General features: G+C 38.8%; 1 protein-coding gene across 1 annotated transcript in view; it reads right to left on the bottom strand.

The window, feature by feature from the left end:
- Positions 1-19,624, bottom strand: part of CRYZL1 (crystallin zeta like 1) — a 248,371-nt gene that overhangs the window by 74,510 nt on the left and 154,237 nt on the right. Inside the window, exons 6-7 of the mRNA XM_053705957.1 lie at positions 18,621-18,689; positions 17,379-17,512 (exon numbers count right to left, since the gene is read on the bottom strand). Of these exons, the coding sequence (XP_053561932.1) occupies positions 17,379-17,512; positions 18,621-18,689 (203 nt within the window). The remainder of the gene's footprint in view (positions 1-17,378; positions 17,513-18,620; positions 18,690-19,624) is intronic.

The raw sequence follows: 19,624 nt of genomic DNA, 5'->3' as shown, positions 1-19,624 counted from the left end.
ATCAAATTTTTAATATGTGTAAATAAGGGAGAATAGTTAAGTTTGTAAAGGAGATCTAAGTCATTGGGGATAATAATGCCCAGATATTTCATGCCCTTATCTGACCATTTAAAGTCAAAGTTTAGTGCCAATAATTTTTGTGTGTGTTCTGGAAGATGTACACTAATTGCCTCACATATCTCGTCGTTAATCTTGTATCCTGAAATTGTGGCAAACTTAGTAATAGTTGAGTATATCAAAGGGAGAGAAATCATAGGTCTAGTGATCGAAAGAATAACATCGTCCGCAAATAGGCTAATTTTATGCTCCTGGGTGTGTATTTTAATTCCAGAGATGTCACATCTCGCCTAATACTGGCCGCAAGAGGCTCGATACATGGGGCGAATAATAAAGGCGACAGCAGACATCCCTGTCTCGTTCCATTGAGTATGTTGATTGGTTTAGACTTGTAACCCGCTATTTTAATGAATGCAGATGGGTTAGAATATATTGAGGAAATTGGTGCACAAAAATTGCACGTAACCCCATGGATTTTAACACAGTCTAGGTAACCCCATCTTACTCGGTCGAATGCCTTCTCAGCATCCAAGGATAGAAACAGAGAAGGCACCTTTTGTTTAGTTGAAAAGTCTATTAAATCTATAATTTTTCGTACATTGTCAGGAGCCTCTCGGTTACGGATAAACCCCACCTGATCCAGATGAATAAGCTTAGGTAATATATCATTCAGCCTAGTGGCTAGAATCTTGATAAATAGCTCAATGTCCAAGTTAATCAAAGAAATGGGCCTATAGTTTTTGCAGTGCTGTTTACTTTTACCAGGCTTTAGCAGTACTGATATACGAGCCTCTAATAATTCTGGAGGAATGTATCCTCCTTCCATAATATGATTGAATATGGTAGCTAAAATGGGACTAACCCCCTGTGATAGGGTTTTGTAAAAAATACCAGAGTAGCCATCCGGACCCAGGTGCCTTGCCAGTCTAAGTTGCGAATTGCTTGTTTCACTTCCTGTAAGGTTATGTGCGAATTTAGTTTGTTCAGGTCCTCTATATTAATTTTAGGTAAGTTACAATTTTGTAGAAAATCGTCCGTTTCTCTGTCTAACTGAGGGGGGTTATTATGAGTAGGAAAAGCATATCATTTTTGATAATAATGAGTATCAGCAATGACCTGGGGATGGTTAGAAATCTGCCCATCATGCTTCTGAATTTGCAGCACTGATGTTACTCTGGAAATCTCCCTCAGTTTATGGGCTAACATTTTATCAGGTTTATTTGCCTGTATAAAGTATTGGGTGTCAATAAGTCTTAAAGACCTAGCCGCTTCAGATGTTAAGAGCTTGTCAAGAGAATATTTTTTTATCGTTTAATAATCTATGGGTCTCTCCCTCGTGTGACTTTTGGTGTTGCGATTGGAGATATATGATTTCCTGTTTAGGTTGTTGAACTTGTTGTAAGTAGTTCCTTTTCTGCTTATTAGATTCTTTTATCAAGATACCCCTTGTAACGCTTTAAGTGCCGCCCAAATATGCATGGGGTTTGATACAGAATGATTTGTCGCTAGGAATTGGGCTATCTCCGTCTGTAAGGTCTGTGTAAATAATTTATCTTTAAACAACGTTGGATTCAATGTCCAACTCCTACCTCTAGCGGGGTCAATTAAGCCTGATAATGTCATCATCACAATGTTATGATCTGACCAGGTGGCTGGTAAAATATCTGATGCCATTATAAGTGGGGACATAATCTGACTGACCAGGATATAATCTATTCTGGAGTATACCCTATGTGAAGTGGAGTAAAAAGTGTAGTCTCTGACTTTTGGGTTTTGGTATCTCCAGCTGTCAACCAAATTATGGTCTAGGATAAAATCATGCATAAGTTTTTTAACGTTTTGGAATGATATTGATTGTGGGACCAATGACTTATCTACCTCTGCATTGACTACCAAATTAAAATCACCCCCCACAATTAAACAAGACTTTTTCCATGTAGTTAACAATTTCCCTATCTTAGATAAAAAACTGGTTTGAGATTTGTTAGGTGCATATATGTTCCCTATTACATGTGTGTCATGGATTCTACCTTTAACGACAATATAACGTCCAGCCTTATCCACTATCAATTCGTCTTCCTTAAAATTAAGGTCAGAATGAATCAGTATAGATGTCCCCACTTTTTAGATTTGCATGTGGCATGAAATTGTGTAGGATAGCTTCTGTCCCAATACTTAGGAGTGTTTACTTTTGTAAAATGGGTTTCCTGCATTAAAACTATGTGGGCAGTCACTGATTTATAAACATCTATTGCCTTACGTCTATTAACATTAGAATGCAACCCTCTAACATTGTGTGATATTACATTTATCGACATATTTTAGGTATATATGAGGTGCTCGGATAGAACAGACATTTGAACTTACCCAATTCTAGCAGGCTGCCCCCCCCACATCAACACAACGTATCTGGCCATGTATCTCAGGTCTTGCAAGAAACGGATCTTGCTTATACAGAATTCACTTATGATTATTCATTGTTTTTCCATTTTAACAATTAGTATAACAAATAACCATAACAATAAAACACATAACAAGTGACCGTACTTGGTCAGAACCTTAAATTTAGGCTCCAATATATGGCAGAAAATAAAAACAGCATAAAAAGAAAAAAGGTAAAAGTAAAAGAACTTCAGACATACATGACTAAAATATACATGACTAAAATATTAAGTACATTTTAAGAGAGAAATAAGAATATAGGTGAATATCTCAGTCGATGTTAACCAATTGTAAAAATTTATAGTATAGTTGTTAGCCGGATTACACGTTCGAGACAAACTGAGCAAGTCCCTCAACCCCGTTGGATGGGAAATAGGTTGTATTGTATTCAAATCAGGAACTTCCTCAAAACAGCTCATGTCGGGCTCTCCGCTCCTTGGCTACGCCTTTGTGCCCTTCCATTTTTGTTGACTGGTGTCCAGGTGCGTTCCAGGGCCTTCTGTTGTGGTTTAGGTGATTGATCTGCCAATGGCGTTGTTTTATCAATATGGAGTTTATTCAAGATAGACTGACCCTCCTCCACGGTGGACAAAACCTCTTTCTCATTTGTTACAGTAACGGAATAGGCGGAAAGGAAAACCCCCATCTGTACCTTATCTAAGCCTTAGTGAGTGCAGTCACTATTGGTTTAAAAATCTCTTCTCTTTTTTAAAGTGATGGGTGAGAGATCAGCAAATAATTGGATCTTGTGTCCCTCGAAAGTGATTTCAGAAACTCCTCGAACGGCTTGCATAATTCTGTCTTTAATATGGTAATAATGGAGTTTGGTGATAACGTCTCTGGAAGCCCCAGAGTTTTGGTCAGAGCTCGGTGTACTCTATCCATCAAAAAGAGCGATGTATCTTCTTCAGGAAGTAATTGCTGGAAAATCTGTGTTATGATCGGAGTAAAATGTAGAGAAGACTTTTGTGTCTTGAACTGGGTATGATCTAGGATCTAAATAGGTAGCTTCCTTTTCCAAGACAATGCTATCCTCCCTCCTGTATAATGGTTGAGATGACCAATAACTCTGACGAATTCACCTTCACCTTGCTTATTATTAAGTCATGCCTGAAACTTCCATTAGCTTTGTCATTTGGGCTTAGAACGTAATTTCCTAGATTAAAATTTGAAGAAGGAAATGACAGAGTGGGGTGGATTAGGGCCTTCTATGAACGCCTCTCATGTAATCCTTGTCACCCAGAGAGTATCTAGACTATAGGATGAGAGGGTAGCGAGTGACCAAAGCCCCCTACAGTTATTGCACCACCCTGTCAAGTCAATTAGTAAGCATATCTTTTACAATGTTCCTGAGTACATCTGTAATCTTAAGTAGCACTCTAAGTAGCACTCAACTCCTCGGGGAAGGCTGCCCTCACAGGGCGATCTCGGAAAAGGAGACTGGGATATGACCCACCAGCACTACCGCTGGCAGGAAAAGGGAGAGGAGAGAATGCTAACTCCAGGAACGTTTACAAGCTTAGTAATATGTGGAACGGAAGGCCAGGCTGCTCCCCTGATGTAATTAGTAGGTAGTCCACACATAAGTTGCTCCTTCTGTATCAGCCCTATGGCATGTATACATATATACCATAAAAGTAGTCCATGGGCTTATACCCCTATTTAACTTCTTCTGGATACGTGGGACTATCAGCAGCCTCTTGTCTAAAAATTGTGGAAAGTCTGGGGTATAGTGGATGCGTACGGCTCTACACCTCTAGGCCTCACCCCGCACAAATGGGGTTGTCTCTGTAATGAATTTGGAGGCATGGTGCTACTATGAAAAGGCGGATCTTTTTATGTCCATTAAATGTGTTTCCCGCAAGTACTATCACTCTGAGTTTGGTGGCGTATCTTGTAAATGGCGATTCATGCCAGATTCCCAATACCATTCTTATACTTTTCTTATAACTGCTGGGATCGCTCCCGCTGAACCTTGAAGGGTATTGGGCCTCACTATACCCCAATCATACTGTTGTGTGGTTTAGATCTATGTCGTAAGTGGCCGTGTAAAACTCACCCATTCAATGCAGACTCCAGAGTGTAACAGTTCTTGGGCCCCAACTTCAAGCAGACCGACTATAGATTTTCTTACCCTTAGTATGCAGGGCACCTCCTGATCTATTTGTCTCTCCAACCAGGGGAAGTTGGCTGTCTCTTTGGGCGCAAGTGTCACCCGTAGTAGGCCGCAGCCGCAGTCTTTCCTACCGCCGCACCGGAGGTATGTGGATGGTAAAGTTTGTGAGACACTGCACTTGTTGAATGCGGTTAACCTGCAGATCTTGAAGCTCTCTTGAGCCAATATTAGTGGCTTTAAACCTCTGTTTAACTATAAAATAGCTGAAATTTGTCAAATTTCTGTGGAGCTCAGAAATAATGCGACTGCATTCACCGTCAGTTGGCTCCGCCCACTTTATTTTATTTTTTAATTGTATGCTCTGTCTGAATCATTAATGGGTATTTGGGAATTTTATGTAAAATTATGGAGCAGTTTGTATTTCTTAAAATGCCAATAAATATTTTTGTTTTGTTTAAAATACAGTTAAGCTAAAGGGTCGATTATAAGTTATACCGCTCTGTATCTAATGCAACAGTGCCCACATAGCCTTGTACAAACTTCATGCATATATGGCCGTACACATGATATAGCTGTCATGTCATGAGTACAACTATATTCAGGCTTTTCTGGAGGATGCTAACATTTTGAAATAAAACTTAAAGGGACATTAAACACTAAATAAATGCTGGATAGAATGATGCATTCAAAGAAAAGATTAGTCTGAGAATAACATGTAGTTGTATTTATTAAAGTTTAATTAGATGTTTAACATTGCATAAGCATTTCTGGTGAAATGCTTGTGCAATGCCACCCCCCTGCACATTTGCGGCCAATTGGCCGCTAGCAGGGGATGTCAATCACCCTAATCGTATCTGATCGGGATGATTGCAGTCTGTCACCTCAGAAGTCTTATAACAGTTGCTGTCTTAACCTACGTTTCCGCCGAGCCAGAAGGCTCGTGCCAAAACAGCAGCATAAGCTACACCCCTTAGTGTCTATAAAACAATGGGAGCTGCCATGTTATAACTTAGGTTACTTTCTTTGCTGGGCCAATTAGGGACAGTTATAAATAGGTCACTAGAGTGTGCAGCCAATGGCTGTGTAGATGTAACAGTGTTGTGCACATTTCTAACAGGACCTGAAATACTCACAATTTCAGAATGGAATTACAGCAAAAGGGAACAAAATACATAATGAAAGTATATTGCAGACTTCTTTTTATAATTTTATATTACCATCTCAAAGTGTTTAATTTCCCTTTAAAGGGGCAAGAAACCCAATTTATTTTCCCTATGATTCAGATAATTCGAATTATAAAAAAAAAAAGTTACTTCTTTTATAAAATGTACTTAATTCTCTTGGTATGCTTTGTTGAAAAGCAGGTAGGAAGGGGTAGGAGTGTGCACATAACTGCAGCAAAATAGGGCAGCAGTTTTATATCTATGTTATACATTTGCAAGAACAGTAGTTTCCTGTCTTGTACTGCTAAAGTAATGTGCACACTTCTCATCTAGAATTCTCTTCAAAAAAAGAATATATCATGAGAATTTGATATTAGAAGTAAATTAAAAATATTTTTAAAATTGTATGCTCTGTCTGAAGCATGAAAAAACATTTTTGGTTTTGTGTCCATTTAAACAGCTAATATTTTAAATGTATAAAATAAAAGTTTGACCACATTTTACCAAGCAATCTGTTTAGACATGATTTTCTTTTTCTCCACAACCCCTTTAAATGAACAGTGTAGTCAAAATTAAACTTTAATGATTCATATAGGACATGCAATTTTAAACAACTTTCCAATTTACTTTTACCATAAAATTTGCTTTGTATTTTGGTATTCTTTGTGGAAAGCTAAACCTAGGCAGGCTCATATGCTAATTTCTAAGTCGTTGAAATGCCTCTTATCTCAGTGCATTTTGCCAGTTTTTGACAGTTAGACACTGATAGTTCATGTGTGTCATATAGAAAACATTGTGCCCACTCCCGTGGAGTTATTTAAGAGTCAGCACTGATTGGCTAAAATGCATGTATTTCAAAAATTTATTCCAGCCACCAAATACTTTTTTCCTTAAAAGACCTTTATTCTCTCATTTATGGGTCCAGAGTAAATTACAGTAAGCTTGGATGGTTCTCCGTACTGAAAACCGCTGACAGGACTGCAGTGAGCTCCGAATGCAGGTATGGGATATATGTTCCCAAGATAGAGTCAATGCCAGGATATACGTGTACCGGGCACTTGTACCAAATGGTAAAGAGTAATAGAGAGATAATTAAAAGTACCAAAAGGTAAAGAGCAATAACTGCAAAATGATAAAGAAAGTTTGTGGCAAAAAGTCTCTAGAAGTATTAAAAAAAGACTTTATTAAGCACAACGTTTCTCGGTCTGTACGTGACCGTTTCCTCAGGTGCAAAAAGTGTATATTAAAACCACAAAAGGGGGGGGGGGGGGGATAGTACTACAGAACATCAAAGATTATATCAAAGAAGCAGATCGTATATTACTTGACACTGAGTACTATAGATTACTAACATTTAATCCCACAGCCAAATTTCTAACCAATTTGATTAAAATAGTCGATTCAGGCTGGCTAGAGGGAATACTTACCAAGAAAGAGAGGGATTATTTAATACCCTTTGCACCTAATCTAGCTTATTACTATCACCTCCCAAAGATCCATAAGAGTCTGGGAGGCCCATCATATCAGGAATAACGTGTAATCTATCTGAATATGTTGATTCATTTTTGAAAAAAAATCTGTAGTGACACTAAGATCATATATTAAAGACACGCCAGATCTAATATATAAATTATCTAACATTAAAAAAGCAGGGAGAGACCTCATTTGGTTAACTTGTGATGTCTCTGCTTTGTACTCTAACATTGATCTGGGAATAAAAGCTATTGAACACTATCTAAAAAAACTAAATTTATGTTTACCTGATAAATTTCTTTCTCCAACGGTGTGTCCGGTCCACGGCTTCATCCTTACTTGTGGGAATATTCTCTTCCCCAACAGGAAATGGCAAAGAGAGCACAGCAAAAGCTGCCCATATAGCCCCCCCTCTGGCTCCGCCCCCCAGTCATTCGACTGACGGTTAGGAGAAAAAGGAGAAACTATAGGGTGCCGTGGTGACTGTAGTGTATAAAGAAAGAAATTCATCAAACCTGATTAAAAACCAGGACGGGCTGTGGACCGGACACACCGTTGGAGAAAGAAATTTATCAGGTAAACATAAATTCTGTTTTCTCCAACATTGGTGTGTCCGGTCCACGGCTTCATCCTTACTTGTGGGAACCAATACCAAAGCTTTAGGACACGGATGAAGGGAGGGAGCAAACCAGGTTACCTAAACGGAAGGCACCACGGCTTGCAAAACCTTTCTCCCAAAAATAGCCTCCGAAGAAGCATAAGTATCGAATTTGTAAAATTTGGCAAAAGTATGCAGAGAAGACCAAGTCGCTGCCTTACAGATCTGATCAACAGAAGCCTCGTTCTTGAAAGCCCAAGTGGAAGCCACAGCTCTAGTAGAATGAGCTGTAATTCGTTCAGGAGGCTGCCGTCCGGCAGTCTCATAAGCCAATCGGATGATGCTTTTCAGCCAAAAAGAAAGAGAGGTAGCAGTAGCTTTCTGTCCTCTCCTCTTACCAGAATACACAACAAACAAAGATGAAGTCTGTCTGAAATCCTTTGTTGCTTCTAAATAGAACTTTAAAGCACGAACCACATCTAGATTGTGTAACAAGCGTTCCTTCTTTGAAACTGGATTCGGACAGAGAGAAGGAACAACAATTTCCTGGTTGATATTCCTGTTGGAAACGACCTTTGGAAGAAAACCAGGCTTGGTACGTAAAACTACCTTATCTGTATGGAATACCAGATAGGGAGAAGTACATTGCAAAGCAGATAATTCAGAAACTCTTCTAGCAGAAGAAATAGCAACCAAAAACAGAACTTTCCAAGATAATAACTTAATATCTATGGAATGCATGGGTTCAAACGGAACCCCCTGAAGAACTGAAAGAACTAAATTTAGACTCCAAGGAGGAGTCATGGGTCTGTAAACAGGCTTGATTCTAACTAACGCCTGTACAAACGCATGAACATCTGGCACTGCTGCCAGACGTTTGTGTAACAAAACAGACAGAGCAGATATCTGTCCTTTTAAGGAACTAGCTGAGAAACCTTTATCCAGACCTTCCTGGAGAAAGGAAAGTATCCTAGGGATTTTAATTCTACTCCAAGTGAATCCCTTGGATTCACACCAACAGATATATTTTTGCCATATCTTATGGTAAATTTTCCTAGTTACAGGTTTTCTGGCTTGAACCAGAGTATCTATGACTGAATCTGAAAACCCACGCTTAGATAGAATCAAGCGTTCAATTTCCAAGCAGTCAGTTGGAGAGAGACTAGATTTGGATGTTCGAACGGACCTTGTACCAGAAGATCCTGTCTCAAAGGTAGCTTCCATGGTGGAGCCGATGACATATTCACCAGGTCTGCATACCAAGTCCTGCATGGCCACGCAGGGGCTATTAGAATCACCGAGGCCTGCTCCTGTTTGATCCTGGCTACAAGCCTGGGAAGAAGAGGAAACGGTGGAAACACATAAGCTAGGTTGAACGACCAAGGCGCCACTAATGCGTCCACCAGTGTCGCCTTGGGGTCCCTGGATCTGGATCCGTATCGAGGAATCTTGGCGTTCTGGCGAGACGCCATCAGGTCCATATCTGGAATGCCCCATAGTTGGGTTAACTGGGCAAAAACCTCCGGGTGGAGTTTCCACTCCCCCGGATGAAAAGTCTGGCGACTCAGATAATCCGCCTCCCAGTTGTCCACACCTGGGATGTGAATTGCAGATAGGTGGCAGGAGTGATCCTCCGCCCATTTGATGATCTTGGATACCTCTCTCATCGCTAAGGAACTCTTTGTTCCCCCCTGATGATTGATGTACGCTACAGTCGTCATGTTGTCCGACTGGAACCTTATGAATTTGGCCTTTGCTAGGTGAGGCCACGCCAGGAGCGCATTGAATATCGCTCTCAGTTCTAAAATGTTTATCGGGAGAAGAGACTCTTCTCGAGACCATAGACCTTGAGCTTTCAGAGATTCCCAGAGACTGGCGTCGGTCGTGACAATGACTCACTCTGGTCTGCGGAAACTCATTCCCTGAGACAGGTGATCGTGAGACAACCACCAGCGGAGAGAATCCCTGGTTACCTGGTCTACTTGAATCTGGGGAGACAAGTCTGCATAGTCCCCATTCCACTTGAGCATGCACAGTTGTAATGGTCTTAGATGAATTTGAGCAAAAGGAACTATGTCCATTGCTGCAACCATCAATCCTACTACTTCCATGCACTGAGCTATGGAAGCCTGAATAATAGAGTGAAGAACTTGACAAGCGTTTAGAAGCTTTAACTTTCTGACCTCTGTCAGGAAGATCTTCATTTCTAAAGAATCTATTATTGTTCCCAAAAAGGGAACTCTTGTTGACGGGGACAGGGAACTCTTTTCTACGTTCACCTTCCACCCGTGAGACCTGAGAAAGGCTAGAACGATGTCTGTATGAGCCTTTGCTTTGGAAAGAGACGACGCTTGGTTTAGAATGTCATCTAGATAAGGTGCTACAGCAATGCCCCTCGGTCGTAGAACCGCTAGAAGGGACCCTAGCACCTTCGTGAAAATTCTGGGAGCAGTGGCTAAACCGAACGGAAGAGCCACGAACTGGTAATGTTTGTCCAAAAAGGCGAACCTCAGGAACTGATGATGATCTTTGTGGATAGGAATATGCAGGTACGCATCCTTTAAGTCCACGGTAGTCATATATTGACCTTCCTGGATTGTTGGTAAGATTGTCCGAATGGTTTCCATTTTGAATGATAGAACTCTGAGGAATTCGTTTAGGATTTTTAGATCCAGAATTGGCCTGAAAGTTCCCTCTTTTTTGGGAACTACAAACAGATTTGAGTAAAAACCCAGACCTTGTTCCACTGTTGGAACTGGGTTTATCACTCCCATTTTTAATAGGTCTCCTACGCAATGTAAGAATGCCTGTCTCTTTATCTGGTCTGAAGATAAGCGAGACATGTGGAACCTTCCCCTTGGAGGGAGTTCCTTGAACTCTAGAAGATACCCCTGAGAGACTATTTCTAGCGCCCAGGGATCCGGAACGTCTCTTGCCCAAGCCTGAGCGAAGAGAGAATGTCTGCCCCCCACTAGATCCGGTCCCGGATCGGGGGCTACCCCTTCATGCTGTCTTGGTAGCAGGAGCAGGCTTCTTGGCCTGTTTACCCTTATTCCAGCCTTGCCATGGTTTCCATGCTGGTTTAGGCTGGGAAGAGTTGCCTTCTTGTCTGGAGGCCGCAGAGTTAGGATTCGGTCCGTTCCTGAAATTGCGAAAGGAACGAAAATTGGATTTGTTCTTAGCCTTGAAAGGCCTATCCTGTGGAAGGGCATGTCCCTTTCCACCAGTAATGTCCGAAATAATCTCTTTCAATTCCGGCCCGAAAAGGGTCTTACCCTTGAAAGGAATATTAAGCAATTTATTCTTGGACGACACATCCGCCGACCAGGATTTTAGCCAAAGCGCTCTGCGCGCCACTATTGCAAAACCTGAATTTTTCGCCGCTAACTTAGCCAATTGAAAAGCGGCATCCAAAATAAAAGAATTAGCCAATTTTAGTGTGTGAATTCTGTCCATGACTTCATCATATGGAGTCTCTTTTTGGAGGGATTTTTCTAGTTCCTCAAAACAAAAATACGCTGCCGAGGTGACAGGAATAATGCACGAGATTGGTTGAAGAAGGAAACCTTGTTGAACAAATATCTTTTTTTAGCAATCCTTCCAATTTTTTATCCATAGGATCTTTAAAAGCGCAACTGTCCTCAACAGGAATAGTTGTGCGCTTAGCTAATGTTGACACTGCCCACCCAACCTTAGGAACCGTTTGCCATGCGTCCTTTCTGGGGTCAACCATGGGGAACATTTTCTTGAATATAGGAGGCGGAACAAAAGGTATACCTGGCTTTTCCCACTCCTTAGTCACTATGTCCGCCACCCGCTTGGGTATCGGAAAGGCATCAGCGTGCACTGGGACCTCTAAGAATTTGTCCATCTTGCACAATTTCTCTGGAATTACCAAAGAATCACAGTCATCGAGAGTAGTTAGGACCTCCTTAAGCAGGGCGCGGAGATGTTCTAACTTAAATTTAAATAGTACGACATCAGTGTCTGCCTGCTGAGAAACTTTTCCTGAATCAGAAATTTCCCCCTCAGACAGACCCTCCCTCGCTACCAATTCAGATTGATGTGAGGGTATAACTGATAAATTGTCCTCAGCGCCAACCTGCTCATCTTCTGTATTTAAAACTTGGCTATCACGCTTTCTAGGATAGGATGGCAGTTTGGATAACAGATTTGCTATAGAATTATCCATTACTGCTGTTAATTGTTGCATAGTAACAAGCATTGGCGCGCTAGATGTACTAGTCTGCGCGGGCAAAACTGGTGTTGACACAGAAGGAGAGGATGAAGAACTATCCCCACTACCTTCATTAGAAGAATCATCTTGGGCAATCTTATTCAGTGTGTCAGGACTGTCCGTACTTTGTTTGGACGCTATGACACAATTTGCACATACATTAACAGGGGGAACCACCTTGGCTTTCATACACACAGAACATAAGTTATCTGAAGGTATAGACATGTTAGACAGACTTTGGCAGACTAATAATGCAATAAAAGCGTTTTTAAAGAAAAGCGTTATTGTCCCTTTAAATAATAAACAGACACACTTTATTTCTGATATTTTGAAAAACAATGAAGGCAATGTCCGATTTTTACAAAAATTTTACCCCAGAGTCCTAATGCCTTGAAAGTATTGCACACCAAGTTTCAAGACTTTAACCCTTAAAATGAGCAAACCGGAGCTATTTGTTTAATTTAACAATTTTAATACACTACAATCACAGCCACAGCCTTGCTGCGGCTCTTTACCTTCCCTGAGAGTTATTCAGCACTGAAATAAACCTTCCTGAGTCCGTTTTTTGAAGCCACAAGACCCCTCACATGAAGCTGCATGCACTGCCATGGAAGTAAACTGCGCAATTGAGGCGCGAAAACGGGGCCTCCTTCCTCTGCATACCAGAGTGAAGAGGCCTTTCTGAGAGAAATAGTAGTCTAACTTAATGCCAGGCGAATAAAAACGTTCCCAAAAGTGCTTTTACATACTCAAAAACACTGCTAAACATGAAATAAATCAATCGATTTAGCCCACAATAGTGTCAACCAGTATAGAGCCCAATAATAAGCCTTAATCTGTTATAAGTCTAAGAAAATGGCTTACTTACCCCTTAAGGGAAAACTGACAGTCTTCTAGCATTAACATGTCTTGTTAGAAATATGACTGATCATACCTGTAGCAGATAAGCCTGCAAACTGTTCCCCCCAACTGAAGTTCTCTGGATTCAACAGTCCTGCGTGGGAACAGCAACCGATTTTAGTTACTACTGCTAAAATCATACTCCTCTTTTAACAGAAATCTTCTTCATTTTCTGTTGTAGAGTAAATAGTACAAACCGGCACTATTTTAAAATAACAAACTCTTGATAGAAGAAATAAAAAACTACAACTAACACCACATACTCTTTACCATCCCCGTGGAGATGCTACTTGTTCAGAGCGGCAAAGAGAATGACTGGGGGGCGGAGCCAGAGGGGGGGCTATATGGGCAGCTTTTGCTGTGTTCTCTTTGCCATTTCCTGTTGGGGAAGAGAATATTCCCACAAGTAAGGATGAAGCCGTGGACCGGACACACCAATGTTGGAGAAAAGACATCTACATGCCAGTCAGGCAGAGAGAATTTCTACTAAAGTGTATTTCTTTTGTATTGGAAAACAATTATTTGGTCTATCAGGAAAAATTTTATCTGCAGATCAAGGGAACGGCCATGGGGACTAGGTTCGCCCCAAGTTTTGCTAATCTCTTTATGGGATTTTTTGAAGAACAATATATCTATTCTTCTATATATGGGGCGAACCTGGTCTTCTATGGCCGTTTTATTGATGATCTCCTATTTATATGGGAAGGCAATGCCCTAGAAGCTCAGGAGTTTATAGATGGTTTAAATAAGAACACACTGGGCCTTGAGTTCACTTCCAAAATTGATACTATGAGTATAGATTTTTTGGATCTGATACTGACATGGGACACTCTAGGGAATATTTCCACTAAAACTTTCTTTAAGTCAGTGGATTCTAATAGTTATTTGAACTATAAGAGCAACCATAATCTACCTTGGAAGAAAAATATTCCTTTTAATCAATTCTGTAGGATTCGCAGGAATTGCACTGATTTAGAAACTTTTGATCAACAGGCCACTATATTAAAAAATAGGTTCATCGAGAAACATTACCCTAAAGACCTGATTGAAAAAAGCTATATGAGAGCAAGAAATAAATGTAGAGATTATTTTTTTTACTAATAACAAGGAGGATGCTTCAGATAAAATTAATGTATTGGGTAAAGAGAAAGTTAGATTTATAACACAATATAATAATAATCACATTAAGATTAAGAAAATTCTAGGTAAATATTGGCACATTCTGTCAGGAGACCCTCTTTTGAGGAATAGTATAGGGAGATCGCCAGTTTGTACTTTTAGAAGGGCCCCAACACTAAAAAATGTATTGGCTCCCAGTAAAGTTGTAATGAAGAAGAGTCATCTGATTGGCAAAAAAAACTATTAGAATAGGTAATGGACCTCTAGGGAAACCAGGTTTTTTTAAGTGCAATAGAGCCAATTGTGGTCTCTGCGAGCACACTAACAGTAAGAGAATTGAATTTATATCACATGTTACAAAAGAAACATTTTATATTAAAACACACTTTACGTGTGATTCAGCATTTATAGTTTACCTGTTAGAGTGTAGTTGTGGGGTTCAATATGTGGGGAGAACCTCAAGACCCCTCAAAAAAAGATGGGGGGAACACGAGAAATATTAGTAAAAATATTGCTAACCATAGTGTACCTAGACATGCCAATCATTGCCATATAGGAGCACAAAATTCATTTTGCATTTTTCCATTAGAACAGGTTATCCCCAAATGGGACAGGAACAGATATCTGCATTTAAGGCAAAGGGAGACGTTTTGGATATGGAAACTTCGCACCTTGTCTCCTGGCGGCTTGAATGCAAATATCGATATGGCTGCTTTTAACTGAAGTGGTATGTGTCCACTAACATAGAATATCCATATACAACATCATTATGCCATGATATAGGCACCCTAGGAGGACACACACATGGGATTATATTTTTTTTATTTATTTATTTATTTTTTTATGTTTGAACATCATTGTGCAGTCATGCACATGTTCAAATTTTAAATAGATTAGTTTTGGTGGTTGTTGTTGTGCTTTTATAATTACAGCACAGAATACCATATATTTATATACATCTATTTTATCATATTATTCAAAATAAGATTATTTATAAATACATCATTAGTATTTTTATACACATAATCCTGCATCACCTTCTCTCACCAGTAGCTAATAGACATAAGAATAGCTACACACCTGTGGAATCATACTAGTATTAAACCTGATGGGATTAGCTTGTAGTCTAATCTATATATAGTCTATAGTCTTGAGATTTCCATTTAGATACCGCAGTGGGGATATATGGGTTCCTCTTTTGGGTCAGCTTATCCTTATGCATTAGGAACTATGTACATCTAATATTGAACTATATAGTATCGATGAGTGGAGGTAACTAACCAACCATTCCAACCCCTTAATAAGGCTATTTGTATGTGCATATATATACATCTAATATTTCCTTAATGCCAGTAGTGTATACATTCTACTAATTTTTGTATCACAATTTTTGTATTTTGAATACGAAATAACATGTTATCACATGTGTGTGTATATATATATTTTTTTATATTTTTTATTTGATTGTTAATTTTACATGATGGTTTTATGTTATTATGTGTTTTTATTGAACAGTGGACTTACTAACATCCGTTTTGAGGGACATTATATAACACACGTTCTCTTGCGAGTAGCTGTCAACACGCTATTAAGAGTAAATTGGTCTAATCTGGTAGTTTATATCTGGCAACATCACTCATTTTATAAGTATACATTATGTTACATCATCTATTTACAACAGTTGTAATTATATATGGATATTTTATCCTAAAATCTTCTACAAGTTATAATAATACTATGTCCAAATTAGTCTAAGGGGTGTGTTCAACACTCAACACCCGATTGGTGTTTTAGACAACTATTGAACTATCAGATTACTGACACACCTACACGCAAGCGCGGTGTGATCTTGTAGACGCCGGTTTAGGGTTTTATACGTTCGTGGTTTTTGTGGTTTTAATATACACTTTTTGCACCTGAGGAAACTGTCACGTACAGACCGAGAAACGTTGTGCTTAATAAAGTCTTTTTTAATACTACTAGAGACTTTTTGCCACGAACTTTCTTTATCATTTTGCAGTTATTGCTCTTTACCTTTTGGTACTTTTAATTATCTATCTATTACTCTTTACCATTTGGTACAAGTGCCCAGTACACGTATATCCTGGCATTGACTCTATCTTGGGAACATATATCCCACACCTGCATTCGGAGCTCACTGCAGTCCTGTCAGCGGTTTTCAGTACGGAGAACCATCCAAGCCGACACAGCTTGCCTGAAACAAAAGACGGATTCGACTAACCAACTTACCACATTGGAGTGGGAGATAGCTGGATGACTCTGAGGGTCCAGGAGGCCATTGTGACACTTCTCAAGTGTCTGACATCTTGTGAGTATATTTCAACTAGCAAATTAGCGTGTCTGATCCTATTGATTTGTGCACTATGTTGGCGCCTTCTTCTGTCTCACTTTATCTATAGATTTTCGTCTTGGGTCACCAACAGGATTCTGTTGAAGAAGCAGCTTGCCTTCCCATTAGCTGGTTACGTACAGCAAAGATTTGAACTTTTAATGGACACTCCTGATACTAAGTATCTTTAGTTTTGTATTATATGCATATTGCCAGCATTATGTCTGCAGTATACTCTGGGATGAGTGCATAACGTCACCATTACCGGTTTGATTTTATGCAGTACACAGTATATCTAACTTATAATTTTAAGTTTATACTTTAATATATGCCATTTTTATTATTGTATATCACGTTTTGTACACTACTTTAACTTAACCACTGGCGCACTGATTTTTAATTTTTGTAAATTACAGTAAGTAATTTACTCTAGACCCATAAATAAGAGAATAAAGGTCTTTTAAGGAAAAAGTATTTGGTGGCTGGAATAAATTTTTTAAATACAGTATTGATAAGACTTAGCAAGTCTGTGACTCCGTGCCCCAGCTGATTGTGAGTATGCCGTTTTCCACCTATATTGAAGGTTGGCTAAACTGCTAGTCTGTCAAAAGAACTGAGATAAAGGGGCAGTCTGCAGAGGCTTAGATACAAGGTAATCACAGAGGTAAAAAGTGTATTAATATAACTGTGTTGGTTATGCAAAACTGGGTAATGGGTAATAAAGGTATTATCTATATTTTTAAACAATAATTTTGGAGTAGACTGTCCCTTTAATCTTTAAATACTGATTTTAAGATGAGACAGATAAATGCACGTCTGTTAACAGTATGAGACGTTTTCCTTTTTAAACTGTGCCTTGCATTTGTGCTATGCACTTACTAGACGAGTGAGACACATTATATTAATATCAGTTTAATACATACACTTGCTCCATCCAACACAAGCACGGATTTTCCAGAACCAAGGTGTGCAAGGAAATGTAGAGCTGTGTAAGCACATAATCCGTCTCTAATGGTGCCGGCAGATTCCACCCAGCTGACTTTTTCTGGTTTGGGAACTAACAAAATATATAAACACATTAAATTATAATGGACAATTGTTAATTATTAAGAGTCAGCAGTAGCTGTTATCAGCATTGGATCCACGCAGAAGCAACATTACAAAAAATGAACATACAGTGCTGAAATAGCAAATGTAGAGCCAATAAAAAACAATTGTAACCAGCGCATGTATTTTTTAACTTTATAAATATTGTTGTTGTCACAGTTGCTGCTATTTCAGCATTATAAATAAAACATATCATCCGATTCTGCCTGTCTGTCTTAAAAGGCCATAAAACTCTATATTGTTCTTTCATGCTTCAAATAGAGCATACAGTGTTAAACAACTTCCCAATTTACTTCTGTTAGGTGATTTGCCTCAGTCTCCTGTTATCCTTTGCTGAAAAACATACCTAGTTAGACTCAGAAGCAGCTATGCACTACTGGGAGCTAGCTGCTGATTGGTGTTTACACATATATACTTTTTCTCATTGGCTCACTTAATTTGTTCAGCTACCTCCCTGTAGTGCATTACTGCTCCTTCAACAGAGGTTAGCAAGCAAATTTGATAATAGCATTCAATTTTAACCAAACTTCCAATTTACTTCTATTTAATCTGAGATGGAAATAGCTGAAAAAAGGGGGCTGCAGGGGGGCAAACATATAATTTGAAACCTAATCTAGGCATATTGCTGGTATAAGGGGGGCTGCAGGGCATGTATTATTATTAGCATTTATTTGTATAGCGCCGCCAAATTCCGTAACACTGGTCTAACTTATCTGTAAAGCTTTCTCATTAGGTTTGTAATTAAATAAATATAATAAATATTATATATGTAGTAATTAACATACAACTTGAATTATTATAATAAGTTTGACTACCTAAAATATTTAGCACTGATGCCTTTTTATTGATAAGTTCCACCAGCTGTTAGAACTCCTGAGTGGATTATTATCTATCCACTTAAAATGATGCAGTAATAAGGATATAGGGGGTCAAAGCCCAGAAACTGCCCTGGACTACATTAGAAATAAGTTTTAAAACAACATTTACATGATATTTCTAGGAGAGTTTACTACATACACAGCTTGTCTATGAACTGTTCCAAACAAAACAAGCTTTACCCAGATAATGCTCATGAACCCAGAGCACTTCGCAGAGTCCAGACTCTTGTGAATCAAGTGGTAGAATTCCTGCAAGACAAAATAAGTGACTCTTTAGTAAACCACCATTGGTATTCAGAGGTTTGCTTTTAGGATAAGCATGTGGTTCTATAAACTGGTCAACTTCATAAAATGACTAAAGTGCTGAGTTGATAGAAGTGAGTCTTATTCTATAGTCAGCATTATACAGTATGTTAAGGAAACATATTACTTAAACACATCTCAAATCATTATGCATAGTAAACAACATGAATTATTTTGCCAAATTTTCAGTTTTATTTTGTGTTTTTATTTTTCATTTCCCATAAGAGGTTGAAGCAAATATACCGAACGTCAGAAGGGCAACTTAAAGGGACATGAAACCCCAAAAAATTTCTTTCATGATTTAGGTAAAACATACAATTTTAAAGCACTTTCTAATTTACTTCTATTATCTAATTTGTTTCGTTCTCTTGGTATCATTTGTTGAAGGAGCTGCAATGCACTAATGGTTTTTAACTGAACACATGGGTGAGCCAATCACAATCGGTATATTTATACAGCCACCAATCAACTAGGTTCTCTGCTGCTCCTGAGCTTGCCTAGATAAACCTTCCAGCAAAGGATAAGAGAAGGAAGCAAATTAAATAATAGAAGTAAATTGGAAAGTTGTTTAAAATTGTATTATCTATCTGAATTATAAAAGAATTTTTTTTAGATTTCATGTCCCTTTAACTATATTTTATACATTGATTGCTTAATCCGTACAGGAGCTCACTGATATCTGTCCTTAATTGGCTATCTGTCCTTAATTGGCCACATTAGAGGAGATAAGATAAACTTAAAGGGACATGAAACCCAAAAAATTTATTTCACGATTTAGATGGAGAATACAATTTTAAACAACTTTCCAATTTACTTCTATTATTTAATTAGCTTATTTCTATTGTTATCCTTTGCTGAAAGGTTTATCTAGGGAAAGCTCA

Source organism: Bombina bombina, chromosome 3, assembly GCF_027579735.1.
Source record: "Bombina bombina isolate aBomBom1 chromosome 3, aBomBom1.pri, whole genome shotgun sequence".
Taxonomy (NCBI): domain Eukaryota; kingdom Metazoa; phylum Chordata; class Amphibia; order Anura; family Bombinatoridae; genus Bombina; species Bombina bombina.
Note: the sequence above shows the minus strand (reverse complement) of the source record. Positions and strands in the feature narration are given on the sequence as shown.